Below are 24,185 nucleotides of genomic sequence, written 5' to 3'. Positions count from 1 at the left end.
CGCTCCCTTAGCGACCCTCGTTAATAAAACAAGGTGTATTTAGTCTTTTGACAAATGCAAGAAGAGTAAAATATCTTATTTGTCACCTAAGTAACAACGATGATAGGGTCATAGGGAGACTCCGTGGTAGACTTCCCCTAAAAGGATAAGTTTTCAAATTATGAAAAGACTAAAATACCCCTTTATGTTATTAGCCACCTCAGCTGCAGAGTGTGTCCTGGTCCTCCTGGAGTATGCTTGGGAGTCCTCCATTCATTTTTGGCTAAGCAATGCCCGTGTAGACAGGAGCGTAGATGGGTCTTTTCATTTTCATTCCCGAAATCTAGGAAGTTTAGAATATTTAGGGGCGAGTGACGAATATTCCGTTCATCGGAACGTTGATAAAATGTCAACAGATCCGACCAGTCAATCAAAAGGAGATACTACAAAGTAGAGAGAGAGAGAAAGAGATTACGTACCATTTTCATTCTACTATTCTCAACAGAAAAGTTAGTTACGCAACGTTAGCTTTCCCAATTTTTCTCAAAACTGAATTTCAGCTTAACATTCATTGATTAACATTGAAATGGAAAAGAACTCCTCTTCTTCAGCTTCATCAGGATCCATTAAAACCCTAGATTCAGGTACTCTCTCTCTACCTCATTGTCATTGGACTTAATCTTAGGGTTTTTCTTATAAACAATTTGTTTCTTTCATTGTTGCTTGATCTTCTTTTAACTCGTTGAGATTGGAATTTATCGAATTCGTTTCCCTCTTTTTAAATTTCTGAATTTAGGGTTTCTGAAGGTGGAGGAGAAGGTTTCATTGTCGTATATTGGTTATCATTTTGGAGCAAGTGGAATGGCTGTTACTACTGCAACTGGCTTCACTCATCCTTTAGGTTTTTCTTATTCCCTTTCTCTTAATTTAATTTCAGTTTCTAGGTTTAGACCTTTTGAAGTTGTGAATTTTTAAGTATTAGTTGTCAAGGTATGACATTTATCAGTAAGTTATTTTGAATTTGAGTTCTTAAGCTTAAGCTAGGCAATACACGATGCCAGAAGTCCTGATAACTTTAATTCAGGTACCACATTGCCATGGTTTATGATTACTCATAGTAGACAATTCTCGGCGCTTTTAATCAATCGTGTGGGGAGATTAGGTTACTCTTATGAAATCATTTTGAGGACTCTTACTTTGAAGACATGGGTACCTATGACAACTTCATTTAACATTAGTTATTGCATTTTTGGTACAAAAACTATTGGAGGTTCTTTCTATTGGTTCATGGATGCTAGACCACGATATTGTTTGTTGTTTTTGTAAGTCAGATTTGAAATCGATCTCGAGGTCTAATTTGACTAGAGTCAAATCTCGAACGGTTTGTTTTTCTCTGACTTGTCTGGATAGGTGATTTTATTTGGTTTTTGGTCCAATTGATTTACACGAGTTAGAGATTCAGACAATGAGAAAAAAAAAAAGTAATACCACCTAAGCTCAAAATATCGTCATTGCGTTTCTGAGAGAGTCCCCAATAGAACTTTCAAAATTTCAAATATATTTATGGGTGCCTCGTTCTTTAGGAGGGCGTCATCAGTCATCACCATCTGCATTTTGTCCCTCTTCTCTGTCCTCCTCTCCGGGAAATTTACATTCGTTGATTCTCCTTTCTCTTTAATCTCTAGTTTAGATTAGTGACTTAGTATTTATTATGTTTAATTTTGACTGCAGATGTTCTCAAAGTTAGACTGCAAATGCAGCTTGCTGGCCAGAAAGGGCCCTTAGCTGGTTTGGTATTTCTTAAAACCCTTTTCCCCATTTGTTACATGTGCCTCTAGTTTTTATAGTTGTTCCGATGCTTTACCATCACAGGGAAAGCTTTTTGGTCAAATACTAAAAATTGAAGGACCGAGGTCGTTGTATCTCGGATTAACGCCTGCACTAACAAGATCAGTTCTATATGGAGGTCTTCGGTTGGGGTTATATGAGCCATCCAAGTATGTATGTGAATGGGCAGTTGGAACGTCCAATATCTTTGTTAAAATTGCATCAGGGGCATTCTCGGGTGCATTTGCAACTGCTCTTACAAATCCAGCTGAAGTTCTGAAGGTCAATTTACGCCTCAAATAGCTTTTTTTTTCTAATATAGATGTGCAGTAAGTTTCCCATCTGACTCTATCATTGCATACGATTTTCAGGTAAGGTTGCAAATGAATCCTAATTTGGGAAGACGAGGAGCAATTAGAGAAGCACATAAAATTGCTTCGGAAGAAGGAATAAAGGCCCTTTGGAAAGGGGTTGGCCCTGCTATGGCCAGGGCTGCTGCGCTGACTGCATCACAGCTCGCAACTTATGATGAGGCGAAGCAGGTTCATATCAACTTCTTAGCTTGCTATATTTCAGTATCGATATGTACAAATTAGTATCTAGAGTTAATAAATTTTTCCAATTTTATTACTGTACCATTTATACTTGAGTTGTCTTATCTATTCACTTTTATCTGAATAGGCTCTGATTCGGTGGACACCTCTTGAAGAAGGATTTCCGCTACATCTAATGTAAAGTACAGCTCAGGCGTACCTCTGTTATCTGCTTCCGTATGATATTTTTAAGTAGTAGGATCTTCATGTTTTTTGCCTCCTTCTCATGCGTAGCACATGTTTATTTTTCGTTTTTATCGACGAGCTTGCCAAATCATAATTTCTGTTTCTCCTCCAGTAGAACTAATTCTATTTCTTTGCTGAGTGAAGCTCAAGCACCATAGCAGGAACAGTAAGCACTCTTGTAACTGCACCTGTGGATATGATTAAAACACGTCTCATGTTACAACGAGAATCTAAATCCAGTGGAAGCTACAAAAATGGATTTGACTGTGCATACCAGGTAGAGAATCTATTTCCACTCAAAGCTATAAATTTTTTAATACATGATTGGACTACCTTATTTATATTCTCTAATTCGTGATTTCAGGTTGTACGCACAGAAGGACCGCGGGCACTATATAAAGGGTAAGATTCTACAAGTCTACTAGACTGAGATACTTAAATCCTGGACTGATAGAGTTAAGAGATTCGTAGGATTCCCTTTTCCCTCTCTATTGATAGTATGAAGGAGACTAATGTTTTGAAACTTCCAGGGGTTTTGCGATGTTTGCGAGATTAGGTCCACAGACTACAATCACCTTTATTGTCTGCGAGAAGTTGCGGGAACTAGCTGGGTTAAAGGCTATGTGATTCCCAAGGTGTACCCATTTCATCTTTCCTTTTTATAGGAGCATACCTCACACAAAGTTTAGAATACAATCCTTTTATACTTAGGAACTGCCATTCCTTTTGATATATGGTGGCCACTATGAAAGGACCGAAAAACGAGAATGTCTAAAGATAGTTTCAGTTCGATTGAGCAAATAATTGTAAAAGCCAAGACACTAATTTATTCATGGGCTTTGTCAACTAAAATTTTCAAAGGTTGACTTTTTTCAGTTTTATTGTTTTCTTGAAAGTCAGTGTTATCTATATGTTTGATACTTTAAATGCTCTCTCCGCACATTAATCAATATATAACTTCTTTCTCAAACATAAAAAGATTGTTTAGACATTCAAAACGATAAAACAAAATTTAGATTGTTCATATAAGATGATTTTTTTTTATCAATATCCATAACTTCTGCACGAGGATTTTTAACTTATAAGGCCAAATTCCATTATCTAAACATTCAATACCACATTTTGAAGAAAATGAATGTTATACCCTTTAAATATTGAAGGAAATTTATCGCTTTCAGAATTAGACAAAATTTAAACTGTTTATGTAAAATGACTTTCCGCTCAAGATTCTTAACTTCACCATGTGGAGTTGTAACTTGTAAGTCCAAATCCTATTGTTTAGACACTTAATAACAAGAAATACAGATAGGTGGTGCAAAATGACTTTCCGATCCAGATCTATAACTTCTCTACAAGTAGTTTTAACTTTTATGTGTGAATTTCGTTGATAAGAGAATCAAAATCTCTTTTTGAAGAAAAATCTTGCACTAGGGCTTGAATTTTGAAGGAAATTTAACTGATCTCATAATTGCACGGAAGTCATATTGTTCGTGTAAAATGATTTCTGGTCGGAATCTATAATATTTCCATAAGATATTTTAACTTCTAAGGAAGAATTCTATTGTTTAGACATCAAACCCGCATTTTGAAGAAAATTCGTGTGTTACCCTTTGAAGTTTGAACGAAATTTCTCCAATTTGGAAATCGCGCAAAATTCAAAACTTTCATGTAAAACGACAATCATATCAAGATCAAAAAATTTTCCATGAGCAATTTAACTTTTAAGGCTAATTATATTGTTTAGAATTTCAAAAGGGCAATTTGAAGAAAATTCCTGTGCTAGCCAACATCTAATCCAAAATCCATTGTTTCTCCAAAGACACAAACCCAACATTTAATCTGAAAATGACTACTCCCTCCCTCGGTCTCATTTTGCTTGGGTGTTATTCCTTTTATATATGTCTCAACATGTTTGTTCATTTTCCTTGTATAACATTCATTTAACTACTTATATGATGACATTTTCAAAACTACCATTTACTTTTAATACAATAAAAACTTCTAATTGGTTCTACGCTTCTACCATTGATATTTTCAATGAATACTATATAATAAATATGGGTAGCTTGGTCAAGTAATTTTAGTTGTCAACGATAAATAAACTCTCTTTAATAAGTTCAAAAGTCCAAACAAAATAGGACAGAGGGAGTAATAATTTGATTGATTTCTAACTGAAACTTTGATTCGAGCTTTCGAGAGAGAGAGAGAGAGAAAGAGAGAGGAAGAGAAAGAATATAACTTGGGTGCAGGTGATAGTAGTGAAGGAGAGAGGAAGACGATTAAAAAAAATTAGTCGGAGGTCGCCAATAGATGTCTTGCCAATTGTTTTCAGGTGACCGTTCTGACGAGTTAGAAAGACAGAAAGGAGTCAAAGGACATACAGTGGAATACTTTTAAACGACTGTAAAAACGAAAGAAAATATCGGTTGTTAAGTTTGATAAACAGACACATGGTTTTGGGGGTAAATCGAAATATTGGACAAATATAGGGCCAAATTTTCTAGTTGGTCACAAATGCGGGGCCAAATTGGAATATACCGAATCTAAAAACTTGAAGAACCATTGAAGCATTCATCTTCAGCCCGCCAGCCCGTCCCAAGTTCTGCAGGTTTAGAACTTGAAAATAGCGCGGGAAGGACTTTCACGTTTTATGCTCTTCCTCGTCTCAATGTTGAAAATGGCGGGAAGAGAGGTTGAAATTTGGGCTCACGTCAATCGATCTCCTGCTTTCAACCAATTTGTTTATGTCCTCTAGGGTTTCAATCGATCCATATACTCTTCTTCTCATCCTCTCTGTTCTCTGCCAATTAATTGATAGATTGGTTGAAATTAGGGTTTCGTTCATCAATTTGCTTCTGCTCGGCATCCACAAATACTTCGTTTTCAGGTTGAATGTTCAATTCTAGTAGTAGCAAATACAAGATATGTGCACTTAATCGTTTTGATCAGAGATGTTTTTAGGTACCAGCAATCTAGGGGTTTTTCCTTTATCTTGGGTACTAATAATTGTTCATCTGGTGCAGATCTATGAGATTTGTAAAGGCAGCTCAGAATACAAAAGATAAAAAATTTGAAAACTTCAGTTCCTGAAAAGTAAGCTACTCTCTGATATTCTTCATTCCAAGTAAATATGAATTTCTCTCTCTTTTGGTGTATTTCTGTTTCTACTGTTTTAGTCAGTACACTCTCCTCCCCCTTCTGCATCACCTATGACGTACACGATTCCCCCTTCTGGACAACCTGCAATATAAAACATGAAGGCGAGGGAATGAAGAGTGTACATCTTCTCTTATTTTGTTCTCTTCAATTTGATTATGGTGACACCCATTCCTCTAGATTTAGCATCCCTACTAGTCGAAGATTTTCGAGTGATGGAAAGAAGAAGAAACCTTGATGACCACCCTCGTTTCCATGATAGCACTCATCTCTATGTACTTCAGAGAACTCATTCCGCATACTTCCAGATTGAGTAGGGGTAGCAGTCCAAGCAGCGGTAGATGTTCCCATCTTCGACAAGTTACAAGCAAGACTTCCAACAAGATTTATAGCTCGTGACCAAACCAAGTCGAGACTATGCAGATTCTTCTTTTTCATTAAGTTGGCTTTTTTAACATCAGTCACATTTCTTACGTGCTCCATGGCTTTTATCACTAGCTCTCCTTCCGGACTGTTTAGTCCTTGTAATTGCTCAATACCATAACCGTTCCCTGCCCCCACAATGAAGATGCTCATGGTTTGAAGTCTTACCAATTTCCCCACACCATTAGGTATTCGGTTTAGTCCATAGCAGTCTTTGATGTATAGGTACCTGAGGCTGCTCATTTTCACCAGGTCTTCAGGGAAAATTCGAAGCAAGTAACAACCATGTAGTTTCAAAGTTTGCAATTTTTGTAGTCGACAAAATGATTTATTAGGTAATAGTTTAATATAGGTGTAGGAGAGATCAAGGTACCTCAAGTGCTTCAAATTTCCATAAATGGATCAGTTCTTTCCGTTCCAATCTGTAATTTTTTGGAAAGATAGAGCAATAAGCAAAGCACAACCTCAAATGTGAGGGTAATTGATCGTATCTCAACCTCAAGATTGATAAAATGGGGTCTTCGTTTTCTGATTGAAATTCTCAAATTTCATCATCTCTTACAAATATCCACTGTTTTTTGTCTCTTTTGAAGCGAAGTAGGCCTCCTAAGGCTTTGGCAGCCAAGGGTACACCTCCAGACTTTTTCACTATCTGTTTGCCAATAGCTTCCAATTCCGGATAGGTTGCTATTTCGTTTTTAACCATATCAAAAGCATGGTGCTTGAACAATGACCAACAATCCTTTTAGGTTAAACCTTTTCGACGGTACACAGGAAGCGTAGACATTATGTAAAATGCATTTTACATGATAAAACGTTGCCAAATTCATCCTTTTTAATGTCCTCAAAGAAAGACCTCCTTAGTAAATCATTAAAAATCTCATTGCCTATATTTCCTAACTCCATGCCACCTCCTTCAGGTCGAAGAAAATTGTTTGCCATCCATAAATGGATCAGTTCTTTTCGTTCCAATCTGTAATTATTTGGAATGATAAAGCAATGAGCAAATCACGACCTCCATAGTAAATCATTCGACACTGCAGATGACTTCATTAAAGTTCTTATAAGTTATATCACTAACAAAACTCGAAACTTTTAGTAGGAGTCAGTTAACATAACAGAACACTCAAAATGAGATATTACATAACATAAAACTTTCTCACAGTCTCATCTGTCTTCCCAACAATAACATTGTGGTTATGGTACGTTGCTGAAATATCGAATGTGGGAAATCTTATGCCAGTCGGTTCCCTTATCTATATTGCATCGTCTATGTAGATCTGGATGGCATTCAATAATCTCCATTGAACTGAGAGCTTTGAGTCTTTCTAGTCCTTCTGGCAAGAATTTTAAATTCTTGCAACGCCAAATCTCTAACCAAATGAGTGTTGATAGATTTGTTATCCACTCAGGCAAAGTTGTTAGGCCTGAACAATCAGTTATGGATAAAGCTTCCAGCATGGCACCGACATGGTCCGATCCTACTAACGGCAAAGATGTCATCTTAGGTAGGTTGATAAGATACAGAGCACAAAGAGAGGTGAGGTTGTGAAAATTATTTGGCGAGAATTCAAGTTCTGGACATTCTGCAATATACAACGATAATAAAGTCAAGAAGCAAGATAATCGCGCTTCTGTACTGATTTTGGCAAAAAAAGAAAAACAGAACACAGACCTTTAATGACCAATTTTATTAGTGAAGTGAGATTTTCCATAAGCTCCTTAGGCAGAATCTTAAGCTTGCTGCAGTGAGATATTCTCAGATAAGTAAGGTTCTGCAACGTTTTCGTCGTCATTTCTGTTACTGGGAAGGATATTAAATCATCAAATCCAACAATATAAAGGTTAGAAAGACAAGGGAGACGACTCTCCATACATCTTATTAGAATCGATTGTCGGCATTCAGTTAGTTGTAATCTTCTTAAAGACACTGGCAATGGGAGGCATCTTCTTAACTTTGGGCACTTGGATATGGTTAAGCTTCTGAGGCAGGGGAATGAAGAATATTGTACAACTTCTGTTAGTCCGTTATCCACGCTTGACGACGGTGGCAACCATTCCTCCAGATTAGGCATCCCAGACAGTGTGAGATCTTCGAGTAATGGAAAGAAGACGAAACCTTGATCGTGGCCACCATGATTTCCGTGATAGAACTCATCTCTGATGTATTTTACTGGATCCATTTGTTTGATTTTAAGAACTTTCAGGAGGGGTAGCTGCCCAAGTGAAGGTAGATATCTGCATCTTTGACAATCTATGAGTGAGATTTTAACGACATTCAAAAGACATGACAAATCCCTCATACCGCTCGGAAATGTTGCACCTCCATACCCTTTTATACTAACCTTTTTCATATTAAGGGGATGTTTGAGACCTCCTCCCATGATTTCAAACAAGCCCTCTTCCTGTTCTTCACTGGTGCCATTACTTTCCCTGACGCGGGTAGTTGATGACCAGACCAGCTCTAGGTTATTTAAATTTTTCTTTCCCATCAAGTTGGCTTTCTTAGCATCACTTGCCTTTCTCACATTCTCCATTCCTTTTATCACTACCGTACCACTCAAGTTGTTTAGTCCTTCTAGTTGCTCAATACCAGAACCACTCCCCGGCCCCACGGAGAAGATGCTTAATGTTTGGAGACAAACCAATTGCCCCATACCATTTGGCATTCGGGTTAGTGCATCACACCCTTCAATATATAGGTGTCTGAGGTGGCTCAATTTCGATAGGTTCTGTGGCAACATCTCAAGCCGGTAACAGCCGTTTAGTTTCAACGTCTGCAAATTTCTTAGTTGACAAAATGAATCATTAGGTAATACTTTAATACCTGTGAAAGAGATATCCAGGTACCTCAAGTGCTTCAAATTTCCTATTGAATTAAGCAGTTTGCTTACATTTGACCAACTCAAATCTAATGCACGTAAGTTTTTTAGATTTACGGAGTTTAATTGAATAGATGTCTTAGAGAATTGTGGATACTTAAATAGGAGAGTTCGCCAGTTTGGTTGTGGTTTTACTGGGAAAAGCTCAAGATTGCTTGGCGGTGAACGTGAGTCGAAGGAAACAAACGACAAATGCCTCAAACTTCTTTCACCAACATTATGTGTTGTTAGAAACTCAGTCAATAAACATTCTTCCCCCATTATAGAACATGCAAGATCATGCATTAAATCATGCATTTTACAGGATAATACGTCGCCAAACTTATCTTTTCGGATGTCTTGAAAGAAAGACCTCCAGAGTAAATCATTAAAAATCTCATTTCCTACATCTTCCAATTCCATTCCACCTCTTTTACGTGGAACAAAACCGTTTGCCATCCATAAATGGATTAGTTCTTTTCGCTCCAGTTTGCAATCTTTGGGGAAGATGGAGCAATAAGCAAAGCATGGCCTCAAATGTGAGGGTAAATGATCATAGCTCAGCCTCAAAATTGACAGGATGTCCTCTTCTTTTTCAGATTGAAGTTCCCAAATTTTATTATCTCTCACAGACAACCATTCGTTTTCTTCTCTTTTGAAGCGAAGTAGGCCTCCTAATGCTTTTGCAGCCAATGGTATACCTCCACACTTTTTCACGATCTCCTTGCCAATAACTTCCAATTTTGAATATTTTGCTACTTCGTTCATACTCATATCAAAAGCACGGTGTGTGAACAATGATCAACAATCCTCTTCCGATAAACCCTTTGGGCGGCACACGGGAAGCGTAGACATTATTAATACCACACTTTGAAGCCTGGTGGTCACAACAATTGAACTACCTTTGCTTCCACATCTAAATGAGGACTTCAACACATCCCACTTGGCCTGATCATCATTCCATACATCATCTAACACCGCTAAAAACCTTTTGCCTGACAGCTTTTCTTGAAGGCGGCGCTGCAAAGGATCCAAGTTTTCAAGATCATTTGCAACCCCTCCTAACGATTCTATAGTAGCTTTGAGTAGGGATTTTGGGTCGAAGTTGTCAGAGACACAAACCCAACATCGAAGCTGAAAATGATCGACAATGCTCCCATCATTGTAGACCATTTTAGCAAGAGTAGTCTTCCCAATACCACCCATCCCGTGTATAACGCAGACAGAAGCATCTCTTACTTGACGATCACCAACGTCCACCCCAACCCCAATGTTGTTGATCAATAGCTTCACCACATGTTCTTTGTCATCTTCCCTTCCATACACTTTTTCTTCAACCTCAAAAGAGCTAGTTTCCCGCTGCTGACTCAACCTGGGTTTAGTATTTCCAGCAGCTAAATGGAAATTCAACCTTTCTTTGGCAATCTCATTGAATTTTCCCTGAACTTCTCTAATTCTCTTGGCGATTGAACGGCGAAACAAAACTTGTTTGAAACTGAAACGAGATGAGACGGAAAGTACCTGAACGTTGTTGGAGCTCTGGGTCTCCATTGTTTTAGTTGTTAAAGCTTCAGTGGCTATGTCATCCAAGATGTCCTCGGCATCATAAGCTACATCTTTGAGTTTTCTCAACCAATTCTGGATGGGTTTGTCTCTAAATTGTTTCATCTCAGCATCTTCAATGACATCTGTAATGGTGGACAGTGTCCTGGAAAGTTTACCCAACTCTCCTGTGACACCGGAAAGTAGTACAAACTCACTTTGTATAAGGGAACTGAGATTATCAAACACACTTCCAAGTAAAGGAGATACTAAAACTTGAATGGCCATTGAAGCAGCCATCTCTCCAGTATATGTGAGATAGATCTAGAGCAGAATTGTGCAAAGTGGTTGACCTATAAAGTTGCAAGTCTCCAAGAGATAGATCTAGAGCATAATTTGTTTAAGCAAATTTATAATTTTTTGTTATATCTATAAATAAAATAATTATAACAGCTAACTGAATTGTCGTGAACGTATAGGTTTGGAATTTTGCATCAAAATTGAGTTAGAAAAAAATAGTAGCAAAATACCTTGTTGGGCAAGAATTGAACCATAGACCTCAAAGAAGAAATGTTGGCTTTGCCAAATGAACTATGGTACCAACTTAGTAAATATATTTATTAATTCAAGGGGCAAGTTTATTTTCCGAACTCCCAATTTCAAGGAGTGATAGGGGCTACAGCCTCCCCTAGTCTCACAGTGGATCCTCCACTGTATATCACTTTCTGTTCTCAGAAAGATACGATAAGAGAGCATATACTTTTTGACTTAGAATTGTTCTCATTTAAGACTTTAATATTTTATAATCCAGGCCTCACAAGACTTTTTGGTGTTGATGTATGCTTTTTCCAAATTTGAATAAAGCTAGTACTTCATATATTATGTAGTTACTTATAATATATGTGAAATTCTTATTTTATATTAATGCAAGACTAACACTAAGAGTCCCAAAAAGAGTATGGGTTTGGCTTGTTTTCTTCTTGTGTTAGAAGTCTTTTTTAAGGTTGTTGAATTTGGACTTTTCAGGTGGACAAGTAGTGAAGACTTTTAAAGGTTGTTCACACAGACAAGATGAAATCTTTTTGTAGCTAGGTGACAAGGCTCAGTTTCGAGTCGTCCCTAGCGTTTTATCATCTTTTGGTACGAAAATATCTTTCTAAACCAAACTAAAGATCCTATTTGCACCAAAGAATGAACGTCAAGTGCTATATGGCAAGCAATTATGCTCAAACTTGATAACCCAATATGTCTAGCATCATGCTTTTCGGATATACTTCTGCTCAATGTAGGATTAGTTACTGAAATATTCCAAGTACCTCTAATGTACAATGCAGTTAGTGAAGTGAGATTTTCGATAAGCTCCTTATGCAAAATCCTGAGCTTGTGGCAGTGAGATATCCTTAGATGAACAAGGTTGTGCAGATTTTTTCATTCGTGCTACTGGGAATGATATTAAATCATCAACTCCAACTATAATAAGGGTAGAAAGATGAGGGAGGGGACTTTTCAACCATCTTATTAAAACTGTTTCTCGGCATTCAGTTAGGTTTAATGTTCTTAAAGACAATGGCAATGGGAGGCATCTTCTTAACTTGTGGCATTTGGAGATGGTTAAGCTTCTAAGGCGGGGAAATGAAGAATATTGTGCATTTTCTCTTATTCTGTTCTCTACATTTGATGACGGTGACGACCATTCCTCCAGATTAGGCATCTCAGATAGTGTAAGATCTTCGAGTGATCGGAAGAAGCTGCATTGATGACCACCTTGATTTCCAACATATAACTCATTTCTAACATACTTCACTGAGCTCATGTGGGAAATTTGAAGAACCTAAGTATGGATAGCTGCCCAAGCGGTGGTAGATGTTCCCAACTTTGACAGCCCGTTACTGAAATTTCGATGAGATTTGAAAAACATGACAGATCCCTCATCCAGCTCGGGAACTTTGCACCTCCATAGTCCATACCGTTCTATACCAAGCTTCTTCATATTAGGGAGATATTGGAGGCCTTCTTCCATGAATTCCGTTACCTCTTCTTGTTTCTTGTTAGTGGCTTAGTGCCATTATTTTGTTGAACCTGAGTCGCCTGTGACCAGTCCAAATTTAGGTTATGTAGATTCTTCTTTCTCATCAAGTTGGCTTTTTAGCATCGTTTGTATTTCTCACCTGCTCCATGACTTTAATCGTTAGCTCTCCTCCAAGGTTGTTTAGTCCTTGTAATTGCTCAATACCAGGAGCATTCCTTGCTCCCACATTGAAGATGCTTAATGTTTGGAGACAAACTAGTTTCTCATACCCTTTGGCATTCGAGATAAGTTATGGCACCTTTCGATGTATAGGTGTCTGAGGCACGTCAATTTCGCCAAGTCTTCAGGTAACATTTGAAGCGAATAATAGTCATTTAATTTCAACATCTGCAAGTTTCTTATGATTCTACTTTCTAAAGACAAAGAAGACTGGTAGAACTACATTTGTTACCTAAGGCCGAATTTCCTATCTACTCAACTCCTGCTTGTACTGCCTTTAATAACTCGATTCGTCAAATGGAATTCTCTTTTCAGATCAAGAATTTTATCAAAATAACTAACCATGTTGCATATCAATATATCATTTAGGAAGCTCTCATTTTACGACCGAGTTTGTCAAGCTTATATCTACTTCATTTGGTTAAGACATATATAGTATTAAAAGATATCCATAGGAATATCTTAGTTTGTGGTCAAGAGATATAGTATCTTTGAAATACGCAAGTGATCTGATACTTTTATTATCAACTGTACATTCTCGACGCGTACGAGATGATTGTCGCACTATTTGGCCTTTGCGGAAGAATGATAGTTGCTTGTGCTGGAGTTTGCAGGAAGTGGAGAGACTGCTGAGGAAATTGTGAATACTCACGTCTAAAGTAAGTCGAATTTCCTATTTCTTCATCTTCTGCTGATTTAGTTAGCATTTAGTACTAGTCATCTCGTGTTTACTTTTTACGATTTGTTTACTACCCTCTTTTATAGTTTTATCACCATTGCTAGTACTTAAATGTGTTATCTACAACATACTATCTCACAGAATCACATATCAGGGGAATATAATTTTCATAGAAATTATATTCAGTATAACGATTGCTTCGACACTGCAGATGACTTCATTAAAGTTCTTATAAGTTATATCACTAACAAAACTCAAAACTGTTAGTAGGAGTCAGTTAACAGAACATAACATTCAAAATGAGATGTTACATAACATAAAACATTCTCCGTCTCATCTGTCTTTCCAACAAAAACATTGTGGTTATGGTATGTTGCTGAAATATCGAATGTGGGAAATCTTATGCCAGTCGGTTCCCTTATCTATATTGCATCGTCTATGTAGATCTGGATGGCATTCAATAATCTCCATTGAACTGAGAGCTTTGAGTCTTTCTAGTCCTTCTGGCAAGAATTTAAAATTCTTGCAACGCCAAATCTCTAACCAAATAAGTGTTGATAGATTTGTTATCCACTCAGGCAAAGTTGTTAGGCCTGAACAATCAGTTATGGATAAAGCTTCAAGCATGGCACCGACATGGTCTGATCCTACTAACGGCAAAGATGTCATCTTAGGTAGGTTTATAAGATACAGAGCACGAAGAGAGGTGAGGTTCTGAAAATCATTTGGCGAGAATTCAAGTTCTGGACATTCTGCAATATACAACGATAATAAAGTCAAGGAGGCAACATAATCAAGCTTCTGTACTGATTTTTGGAAAAAAAAAGAAGAATAGAACACAGACCTTTAATGACCAATTTTATTAGTGAAGTGAGATTTTCCATAAGCTCCTGAGGCAGAATCTTAAGCTTGCTGCAGTGAGATATTCTCAGATAAGTAAGGTTCTGCAACGTTTTCACCGTCATTTCTGTTACTGGAAAGGATATTAAATCATCAAATCCAACAATATAAAGGTTAGAAAGACAGGGGAGATGACTCCCCATCCATCTTATTAGAATTGATTGTCGGCATTCAGTTAGTTGTAATCTTCTTAAAGACACTGGCAATGGGAGGCATCTTCTTAACTTGGGGCACTTGGATATGGTTAAGCTTCTGAGGCAGGGGAATGAAGAACATTGTACAACTTCTGTTATTCCGTTATCTTCGCTTGACGACGGTGACAACCATTCCTCCAGATTAGGCATCCCAGATAATGTAAGATCTTCGAGTGATGGAAAGAAGACGAAACCTAGATCGTGGCCACCATGATTCCCGTGATAGAACTCATCTCTAATGTATTTTACTGAATCCATTTGTTTGATTTTAAGAACTTTAAGGAGGGGTAGTTGCCCAAGTGATGGTAGATATCTGCATCTTTGACAATCTATGAGTGAGATTTTAACGACATTCAAAAGACATGACAAATCACTCATACAGCCCGGAAACGTTGCACCTCCATACCCTTTTATGCCAACCTTTTTCATATTAAGGTGATGTTTGAGACCTCCTCCCATGATTTCAAACAAGACCTCTTCCTGTTCTTCACTGGTGCCATTACTTTCCTCGACGCGGGTAACTGATGATCAGACCAACTCTAGGTTATTTAAATTTTTCTTTCCCATCAAGTTGGCTTTTTTAGCATCACTTGCCGTTCTCACATTCTCCATTCCTTTTATCACTATCGTACCACTCAAGTTGTTTAGTCTTTCTAGTTGCTCAATACAAGAACCACTCCCCGGCCCCACGGAGAAGATGCTTAATGTTTGGAGACAAACCAACTGCCCCATACCATTTGGCATTCGGGTTAATGCATCACACCCTTCAATATATAGATGTCTGAGTTTGCTCAATTTTGACAGGTCCTGAGGTAACATTTCAAGGCGGTTACAGCCATTTAGTTTCAACGTCTGCAAATTTCTTAGTTGACAAAATGGATTGTTAGGTAATACTTTAATACCTGTGAAAGAGATATCCAGGTACCTCAAGTGCTTCAAATTTCCTATTGAATCAAGCAGTTTGCTTACATTTGACCTACTCAAATCTAATGCACGTAAGTTTTTTAGATTTTTGAAGTTTAATTGAATGGATGTCGTAGAGAATTGTGGATACTTAAATAGGAGAGTTCGCCAGTTTGGTTGTGGTTTTAGTGGGAAAAGCTCAAGATTGCTTGGAGGTGAACGTGAGTCCAAGGAAACAAACGACAAATGCCTCAAACTTCTTTCACCAATATTATGTGTTGTTTGAAACTGAGTCAACAGACATTCTTCCCCCATTATAGAACATGCAAGATCATGCATTAAATCATGCATTTTACATGATAATACGTCACCGAACTTATCTTTTTGTATGTCTTGAAAGAAAGACCTCCAGAGTAATTCATTAAACATCTCATTTCCTACATCTTCCAACTCCATTCCACCTCTTTTACGTGGAACAAAACCGTTCGCCATCCATAAATGGATTAGTTCTTTTCGCTCCAGTTTGCAATCTTTGGGGAAGATGGAGCAATAAGCAAAGCATGGCCTCAAATGTGAGGGTAAATGATCATAGCTCAACCTCAATATTGACAGGATGTCATCTTCTTTTTCAGATTGAAGTTCCCAAATTTTATTATCTCTCAGACACAACCATTCCTTTTCTTCCCTTTTGAAGCGAAGTAGGCCTCCTAATGCTTTCGCAGCCAAGGGTATACCTCCACACCTTTTCACGATCTCCTTGCCAATAACTTCCAATTTTGAATATTTTGCTACTTCATTCCTACTCATATCAAAAGCACGATGCGTGAACAATGACCAACAATCCTCTTCCGATAAACCTTTTGGGCGGCAAACGGGAAGCGTAGACATTATTAATACCACACTTTGAAGCCTGGTGGTCACAACAATTGAACTACCTTTGCTTCCACATCTAAATGAGGATTTCAACAGATCCCACTTCGTCTGGTCATCATTCCATACATCATCTAACACCACTAGAAACCTTTTCCCAGACAGCTTTTCTTGAAGGCGACGCTGCAAAGGATCCAAGTTTTCAAGATCATTTGCCACCCCTCCTAACGATTCTATAGTAGCTTTGAGAAGGGATTTTGGGTCGAAGTTGTCAGAGACACAAACCCAACATCTAAGCTGAAAATGATCGACAATTCTCCCATCATTGTAAACCATTTTAGCAAGAGTGGTCTTCCCAAGACCACCCATCCCGTGTATAACGCAGACAGAAGCATCTCTTACTTGACGATCACCATCCTCCACCCCAACCCCAATGTTGTTGATCAATAGCTTCACCATGTATTCTTTGTCATCGTCCCTCCCGTACACTTTTTCCTCAACCTCAAAAGAGCTAGTTTCCCGCTGCTGGCTCAACCTGGGTTTAGTATTTCCAGCAGCTAAATGGAAATTCAACCTTTCTTTGGCAATCTCATTGAATTTTCCCTGAACTTCTCTAATTCTCTTGGCGATTGAACGACGAAACAAAACTTGTTTGAAACTGAAACGAGATGAGACGGAAAGTACCTGAACGTTGTTGGAGCTCTGGGGCTCCATTGTTTTAGTTGTTAAAGCTTCAGTGGCTATGTCGTCCAAGATGTCCTCAGCATCATAAGCGACATCTTTGAGTTTTCTCAACCAATTCTGGATGGGTTTATCTCTAAATTGTTTCATCTCAGCATCTTCAATGACATCTGTAATGGTGGACAGTGTGCTGGAAAGTTTACCCAACTCTCCTGTGACACCGGAAAGTAGTGCAAACTCACTTTGTATAAGGGAACTGAGATTATCAAACACTGTTCCAAGTAAAGGAGATACTAAAACTTGAAGAGCCATTGAAGCAGCCATCTCTCTAGTATATGTGAGATAGATCTAGAGCAAAATTGTGCAAAGTGGTTGACCTATAAAGTTTCAAGTCTCTCTCTCTCTCTCTCTCTCTGTTATATATATATGTATATGTATAATATGTTTGTGTACATATATCACTATCTGTTCTCAGAAAGATAAGATAAGAGAGAGTATACTTTTTGACTTAGAATTTCTCATATAAGACTTGATTATTTCATAATCCCCTCACAAGACTTTTTGGTGTTGGTGTATGCTTTTCCAAATCTCAATAAAGGTATTACTTCATATCTTATTATATATGTGAAATTCTTATTTTATATTAATGCAAGACTAACACTAAGATTCCCAAAGAGAGTATGGGTTTGGCTTGTTTTCTTCTTGTGTTAGAAGTCTTGTAAAGGTTGCTGACATTTGAATTTTCAAGTGGACAAGTAGTGAAGGCTTTTAAAGGTTGTTCACACCGACAAGACGAAATCTTTCTGTAGCTAGGTGGAAAGGCTCAGGTTTGAGTCTTCCCTAGCGTTTTATGCATTTTAATACCTTTGGTACGAAAATATCTTTCTAAACCAAACTATTAGTTACTGAAATATTCCAAGTACATTGTCCCTTTCACTTTATTCTTACACTCTACTTACACTCACTCGTAAGTCGTGACCTTCCACCATTTCAATGATTGAACAACTGATTATATGTGTTAAACTTCAATAGAACTGCAGAAAAGCCAAAGCAGTAATTTATTTATTGACTTAAATCCTGCTTGAAATTCACAAGACAAAGAAGATATGTGACTCTAATATGCTGGATGGACCACATTTTCTGACCATAATGGTTAACCAAGTGACTAGAAATTGATAAAATTAAGTTTGCTTAATGCCTTATGTTTCTTTTAACATATTTCGGCGTGATTATGGTTCGTTGGTGAAATATTGGATGTGTGCAATCTTGTGCCAGTCGTCTCCCCTGTGTTTCTCGTACCGTTTATGCAGATCGGAATGGCATCTACTAATCACCAAACAACTGAGTGTTGTGAGCTGTTTTAGTCCTTCAGGCAAGGATTTCAGATTTGTGCAATCAACAATGCTTAACCGACGAAGTGCTGTAAGGTTGGACATCCACCATGGCAAAGTTGTTAGGCGTGGACAACCGCTGATCGATAAACGTTCAAGTATGGCACTGACTGGTTTCGACCCCATCATTGGCAAGGATGTCATCTTAGGTAGGCAATGAAGACCTACAACACGAAGAGCAGCGAGGTTGCTAAAAACATCTATCGAGATCTCAAGTTCTGGACAATCTGCAATATACAATGTAACAAAGGTTCTTAATGTCGGATATCTCTTTCAAGCATTGACAATTGGAATTAGAAAAAAGGAGGGAAGAGAACTAATATAAAGTTTGTACCTCTAATGTACAATGCAGTTAGTGAAGTGAGATTTTGAATAAGCTCCTTCTGCAAAACCCTGAGCTTGTGGCAGTGAGTTATCCTAAGATAAGCAAGGTTGTGAAATTTCTTCATCTGTGATACTGGGAAAGATATTAAATCATCAAGTCCAACAATTAAAAGGGTAGAAAGATAAGGGAGGGGACTTTCCAACCATTTTATTAAAACCGTTTCTCGACATTCAGTTAGTTCTAATGTTCTTAAAGACAATGGCAATGGGAGGCATCTTCTTAACTTGTGGCATTTGGAGATGGTTAAGCTTCTAAGACGGGGAAATGAAGAATATTGTACATCTTCTCTTATTCCGTTCTCTGCTTTTGATGATGGTGACGACCATTCCTCCAGATTAGGCATCTCAGATAGTGTAAGATCTTCGAGTGATGGGAAGAAGCTGCCTTGATGACCACCTTGATTTCCAACATAGAACTCATTTCTAACATACTTCACCGAGCGCATGTGGGAAATTTGAAGAACCTTAAGTATGGGTAGCTGCCCAAGCGGTGGTAGATGTTCCCAACTTTGACAACCCGTTACTGAAATTTCAATGAGATTTGAAAAACATGACAGATCCCTCATCCAGCTCGGAAACTTTGCACCCCCATACCATTCTATACCAAGCTTCTTCATATTAGGGAGATATTGGAGGCCTTCTCCCATGAATTCCATTACCTCTTCTTGTTTTTTGTTAGTGCCATTATTTTGTTGAACCTGAGTCACCCGTGACCAGACCAAATTTAAGTTACGTAGATTCTTCTTTCTCATCAAGTTGGCTTTTTTAGCATCATTTGCATTTCTCACATGCTCCATGGCTTTTATCGTTAGTTCTCCTCCAAGGTTGTTTAGTCCTTGTAATTGCTGAATACCAGAATCACTCCCTGCTCCCACAATGAAGATGCTTAATGTTTGGAGACAAACTAGTTTCCTCATACCCCTTGGCATTCGAGATAAGTTGTGGCACCTCTCGATGTATAGGTGTCTAAGGCTGGTCAATTTCGCCAAGTCTTCAGGTAACGTTTGAAGAGAATAACAGTCATTTAATTTCAACGTCTGCAAGTTTCTTAGTTGAGAAAATGATTTATTAGGAAATGATCTTATACTAGTGAAGGAGAGGTTGAGATATCTCAAGTGCTTCAAATTGCATACCGAATTTAGTAGTTTGCTTATATTTGACTGTGACAAATCTAATGCGCGTAACTTTTGATATTCTTTTGAGTTTAATCGAAGATAATCCTTAGAGAATGACTTATAGTTCAATAACAGATTGCGCAATTTTGTTTGTGGTTTTAGCAGGAAAAGCTCGTGATGGCTCAACGCTGAAGGTGAATCGAATGAGATAAACGACAAATGTCTCATACTCCTTTTACCAGTAGCATCTGCCTCGTCAAATTCATTCGCCGAACATTCCTCCCCCATTATAGAACATGCAAGATCATGCATTAAATCATGCATTTTACATGATAATACATTGCCAAATTCATCTTTTTCGATGTCTTGAAAGAATGACCTCCACAGTAAATCATTGAAAAAATCATTTCCTATAACTTCCAACTCTATGCCACCTTGTTTACGTCGAAGAAAACCATTTGCCATCCATAAATAAATCAACTCTTTTCTGTCTAACTTGTAATCTTTGGGAAAGATTGAGCAATAAGCAAAGCATGCCCTCAGATGTGAAGGTAAATGATCATAACTCAACCTCAAAATTGACAAGATGGGGTCTTCTTTGTCCGATGGAAGTCTCCAAATTTCGTTATCTCTCACAAACAACCAATAGTCTTCTTCTCTGGTGAAGCGAAGTAGCCCTCCTAACACTTTTGCAGCCAAAGGTACGCCTCCACACTTTTTAACTATCTCCTTGCCAACAGCTTCCAACTTTGAATAGTTTGCTAATTCATTCTTGCTCATATCGAAAGCACGATGTTTGAACAATGACCAACAATCCTCTTCGGATAAATATTTTGGGCGACAAACTGGAAGAGTAGACATTATGGATACAACTTTCTCAAGCCTGGTGGTGACAATAATTAAACTACCTCGACGTCCACATCTGAACGAGGATTTTAATACATCCCACTTTGTCTGATCATCACTCCATACATCATCTAACACAACCAGAAACCTCTTCCCACTCAGTTTTTTGTGAAGGTGACGCTGCAAAGGATCCAAGTTTTCTACATCACTTGTGAACCCTCCTAAAGATTCTATAGTAGCTCTGAGAAGGGATTTCGGGTCGAAATTGTCAGAGACACAAACCCAACATCTAACCTGAAAATGGTCAACAATCCTTCCATCATTATAGACCATTTTAGCAAGAGTTGTCTTCCCAAGACCACCCATCCCGTGTATCACGCAGACAGAGACAGAAGCATCTCCTCCTTGACTATCTCCATCATCAAGTAACCCAACCTGAATATTGTCGATCAATAGGTTTACTATGTAGTCTTTATCATCTTCCCTTCCATAAATTTCTTCCTCGGCTATAAAAGAGCTAGTTTCTCGATATTGGTTCAACCTGGGTTCAACAATATTTCCTACTGCTAAATGGAAATTCAATCTTTCTTTGGCAATCTCATCGAATTTTACTTGAACTTTTCTTATTCTTTTGGCAATTGAACGACGAAATAAAACATGTTTGAAACTGAAACAAGATGAAGCAGAAAGTACCTGTACCTGAACATTGTTGGAGCTGTGGGTAGTATCCATTGTTTTAGTGTTTAAAGAAGCTATAGTTGCAAACTCATCCAAGATATCTTCAGCATCATAAGCTACATCCTTGAGTTTTCTCAACCAATTACGAATGGGTTTGTTTCTAAGTTGTGTTAATTCAGCATCTTCAATGACATCATTAATGGTGGAAAGTGTGCTGAAAAGTTTCTCTAGTTCTCCTGTAAGACCAGAAAGTAGTGCAAACTCTGTTTGGAGAAGAGAGCTGAGATTATCAAAAACAGTCCCAAGTAATGGGGATACTAATACTTGAAAGGTTGTTGAAGCAGCCATCTCCTCTACTAATTGGGGGAATGGGGATAAATCAGAACAGTCTTTCCTTGAGCACTTAGAGAGAGATGTAGAGAGAGGTATGGAGAGAGAGAGAGAGAGAGAGAGAGAGAGAGAGAGAGAGAGAGGTTTGACTTTGAATGTTTGGACTACAAGACTTTAATACTTCATATTCAAAATATAATTTTTCCTCCATCTTTTTTTCTAAGTCAAATATCAGGCTACCCATAAGGTATTACTCATTTGACCAGTAGAGTAGTGTGAACTCTGGGTTATGCAGGTCCTGGATTTGCTTTATATTGGCAATTGACAAAGAGAAGTGGTGTTTATAGTTTCAGGCTGGTTCTACTCGAGTTTTTGAGTGGGAAGACGGCGATTCTTTCTAGTTGTTCGATATAATATTTCTCTCTTGACATATAGATAATTGAGTCATTAGCTCTCAGCATGTACATCTTATTATTTCCTGTCTTCCGAGCAAACAACTGCTCCAGCTTCAACCACAACGAACGAGCATTAGTCTCATTCTCAATATGATGTAACACATTATCATCTACCCATTGCCTTATCAAACCGCACACTTGACGATTTAGCAATGTCCACTGATCATCAGTCTTCTCATCGGGTTTCTTCTCATAAAACACCGGAGCGTGAAATTCCTTCACAAAGAGCAAGTCTTCCATCTTACCCTTCCATAGATGATAATTAGCACCATTCAAACTTATCATTCTACCCATATTTTCCATCACTAACACAAACAAACCAATAACCGAAGTTATCACAATCCAAAGAACTCTCTAACCTGGAGCTCTGATACCACTTGTTGGGAAAAACGGGCACTTAGGCGCAGCGGAAACAAGAGTTTTTCCCTTTGTGTTAGTTACGAGGATAATATAGAAGAATATGTGGGAGCAATAAACAAAGAACTGAAAGTAAATAAGACAACGATTTTTAACGTGGAAAACCTCCTCAATGTGAGAAGTAAAAACCACGGGACTCGTAGTCCAACCAAATCAACTATGATAGCAAAGTAGTTACAGACTACGTCCAACCGAGACTCAGACCCTTCCTCAAAAGAATCAATCTCAAACACGAAGAAACACGGAGAAACCCTCACAAGAAAGAACAAAACAGCCCAGAAATCTGCAGTCCAAAACGACCCTAAATTCACTAGGATTCCGGCGACCAATCAACGATCCCTCCGTACAAATACTAGATTATTATGTCAAGAACAGTTCTGCCAAATTTCAGCTCAATCGGAGAATAACTCACCGTCGGATTTTCCGAACAACGAAGACTGCGCGTGCTGAAAAAGTTCTGCCCCACTCTTCTCGGCAACCTCCTTCTCTCCCTTCTTCTCTTGTGCGTTTCTAATTATGTTGCATACTTCTAATTAAGATTAAGGAGGTATTTATAGACTTACCCTTAACCCTAATTCCACCGTCATAAGTAACCGACCCAAAGAAACTCGACTCGGGCCCGGGTTTGGTTTCCTAATCCAAACCCAACTAGGTTTCCCCACTAGGAGGAAAACCCAACAAACTCCCCCTCCGACTAGGTGGGAGAAACAGCCAGCCCTGTTGTCCCCTTGACAACCCTGGAAACAGCCAGCTCCGCTTTTCCTCGATTGTCCTGAACAACCAGCCCCGCTATCCCTCGACAGACCTCCAGCTTCCCCTTCGGCAGAGCCTTCGTCATCATATCAGCTCCGTTATCGTCTGTATGAACTTTAACCAGCTCTAACTCCTTAGAAGCAACCACATCTCGTATCCAGTGATACCTCACATCGATGTGCTTCGAACGCGAATGAAACGTCGAATTCTTGCCGAGATGTATTGCACTTTGACTGTCACAAAGCAATACATACTTATCTTGATTGAATCCGATCTCCTCAAGATAATTCTTCATCCACAACAACTCCTTACAAGCTTCAGTTGCGGCTATAAACTCAGCTTCAGTGGTAGAAAGTGCAACGCACTTTTGCAGCCTTGACTGCCATGCTACAGCTCCCCCTGCAAATGTTACCAAGTAACCCGAAGTAGACTTCCTGGAATCAACATCCCCAGCCATATCAGCGTCAGTGTAACTGACCAGTAGTGGCCCATCACCTCCGAAAGTAAGCTTCAAACCAGAAGTCCCTCGAAGATATCTCAAAATCCACTTTACTGCAGCCCAGTGTTCCTTCCCCGGATTAGAAAGAAACCTACTAACAGTACCAACCGCATGAGCTATGTCAGGTCTGGTACACACCATAGCATACATCAAACTACCAACTGCAGAAGCATATGGAACCATCTCCATAGCTTCCAGCTCTGAATCTGTACTCGGACTATGTTGACTGCTCAATCTAAAGTGTCCAGCAAGAGGAGTGCTGACAGCTTTAGATT

General features: G+C 38.5%; 3 protein-coding genes, 1 long non-coding RNA gene and 1 pseudogene across 6 annotated transcripts; 2 read left to right on the top strand and 3 right to left on the bottom strand.

Moving 5' to 3' along the window:
- Positions 1-228: 228 nt before the first annotated feature.
- Positions 229-3,563, top strand: LOC147551252 (Mitochondrial substrate carrier family protein). 2 transcript variants are annotated; one of them, XM_086666297.1, is made up of 9 exons: positions 229-623; positions 776-880; positions 1,711-1,772; positions 1,852-2,088; positions 2,178-2,348; positions 2,488-2,537; positions 2,730-2,862; positions 2,950-2,987; positions 3,116-3,563. In XM_086666297.1, exons 1-9 carry the CDS (start codon positions 566-568, stop codon positions 3,210-3,212), a joined length of 951 nt encoding a protein of 316 aa, XP_086522423.1. In that variant the 5' UTR covers positions 229-565; the 3' UTR covers positions 3,213-3,563. The 2 variants fall into 2 exon arrangements, with proteins under 2 accessions (XP_086522423.1, XP_086522424.1); XM_086666298.1 differs by having other exon boundaries at positions 241-623; positions 787-880.
- A 1,604-nt stretch (positions 3,564-5,167) lies between these two features.
- LOC147551250 (uncharacterized) lies at positions 5,168-13,476 on the top strand. Its single transcript, XR_015236982.1, has 4 exons — positions 5,168-5,472; positions 5,609-5,678; positions 11,594-12,943; positions 13,430-13,476. It is a non-coding gene; the product is annotated as an uncharacterized LOC147551250 (long non-coding RNA).
- LOC147551251 (disease resistance protein RGA2-like) lies at positions 7,198-10,914 on the bottom strand (annotated as a pseudogene). Its single transcript, XR_015236981.1, has 2 exons — positions 7,840-10,914; positions 7,198-7,750 (listed from the first exon to the last, which is right to left on the bottom strand). The product of XR_015236981.1 is annotated as a disease resistance protein RGA2-like (transcript).
- Positions 13,477-13,706: 230 nt separating the features above from the next.
- On the bottom strand, positions 13,707-15,047 carry LOC147551249 (putative disease resistance RPP13-like protein 1). Its single transcript, XM_086666296.1, has 2 exons — positions 14,339-15,047; positions 13,707-14,246 (listed from the first exon to the last, which is right to left on the bottom strand). The coding sequence occupies exons 1-2, from the start codon at positions 15,045-15,047 to the stop codon at positions 13,858-13,860; spliced, it is 1,098 nt and encodes a 365-aa protein (XP_086522422.1). The 3' UTR covers positions 13,707-13,857.
- Positions 15,048-15,116: 69 nt separating this feature from the next.
- On the bottom strand, positions 15,117-22,037 carry LOC147551248 (uncharacterized). Its single transcript, XM_086668538.1, has 3 exons — positions 18,768-22,037; positions 18,275-18,660; positions 15,117-17,390 (listed from the first exon to the last, which is right to left on the bottom strand). The coding sequence occupies exons 1-3, from the start codon at positions 21,802-21,804 to the stop codon at positions 15,117-15,119; spliced, it is 5,697 nt and encodes a 1,898-aa protein (XP_086524664.1). The 5' UTR covers positions 21,805-22,037.
- Between the last annotated feature and the right edge of the window lie 2,148 nt (positions 22,038-24,185).

Source organism: Eschscholzia californica, unplaced genomic scaffold (genome assembly GCF_041429995.1).
Source record: "Eschscholzia californica isolate CP2 unplaced genomic scaffold, dmEscCali1.0.p SCAF_3, whole genome shotgun sequence".
Taxonomy (NCBI): Eukaryota; Viridiplantae; Streptophyta; class Magnoliopsida; order Ranunculales; family Papaveraceae; genus Eschscholzia; species Eschscholzia californica.
Note: the sequence above shows the minus strand (reverse complement) of the source record. Positions and strands in the feature narration are given on the sequence as shown.

What these genes read in the sequence shown, in the direction of transcription:
- LOC147551252 (XM_086666297.1), top strand. Translation starts at nt 566, where the DNA reads ATGGAAAAGAACTCCTCTTCTTCAGCTTCATCAGGATCCATTAAAACC. An exon ending in TGGCTTCACTCATCCTTTAG is followed by an intron (nt 881 to 1,710) that starts GTTTTTCTTATT and finishes TTTTGACTGCAG; the next exon opens with ATGTTCTCAAAGTTAGACTG. An exon ending in ATCCAGCTGAAGTTCTGAAG is followed by an intron (nt 2,089 to 2,177) that starts GTCAATTTACGC and finishes TACGATTTTCAG; the next exon opens with GTAAGGTTGCAAATGAATCC.
- LOC147551249 (XM_086666296.1), bottom strand. Translation starts at nt 15,047, where the DNA reads ATGGGAGGAGGTCTCAAACATCACCTTAATATGAAAAAGGTTGGCATA. An exon ending in AATAAAATTGGTCATTAAAG is followed by an intron (nt 14,247 to 14,338) that starts GTCTGTGTTCTA and finishes TGTATATTGCAG; the next exon opens with AATGTCCAGAACTTGAATTC.
- LOC147551248 (XM_086668538.1), bottom strand. Translation starts at nt 21,804, where the DNA reads ATGGCTGCTTCAACAACCTTTCAAGTATTAGTATCCCCATTACTTGGG. An exon ending in AACTGCATTGTACATTAGAG is followed by an intron (nt 18,661 to 18,767) that starts GTACAAACTTTA and finishes TGTATATTGCAG; the next exon opens with ATTGTCCAGAACTTGAGATC. An exon ending in AATATTTCACCAACGAACCA is followed by an intron (nt 17,391 to 18,274) that starts TAATCACGCCGA and finishes ATTTTGCTCTAG; the next exon opens with ATCTATCTCACATATACTAG.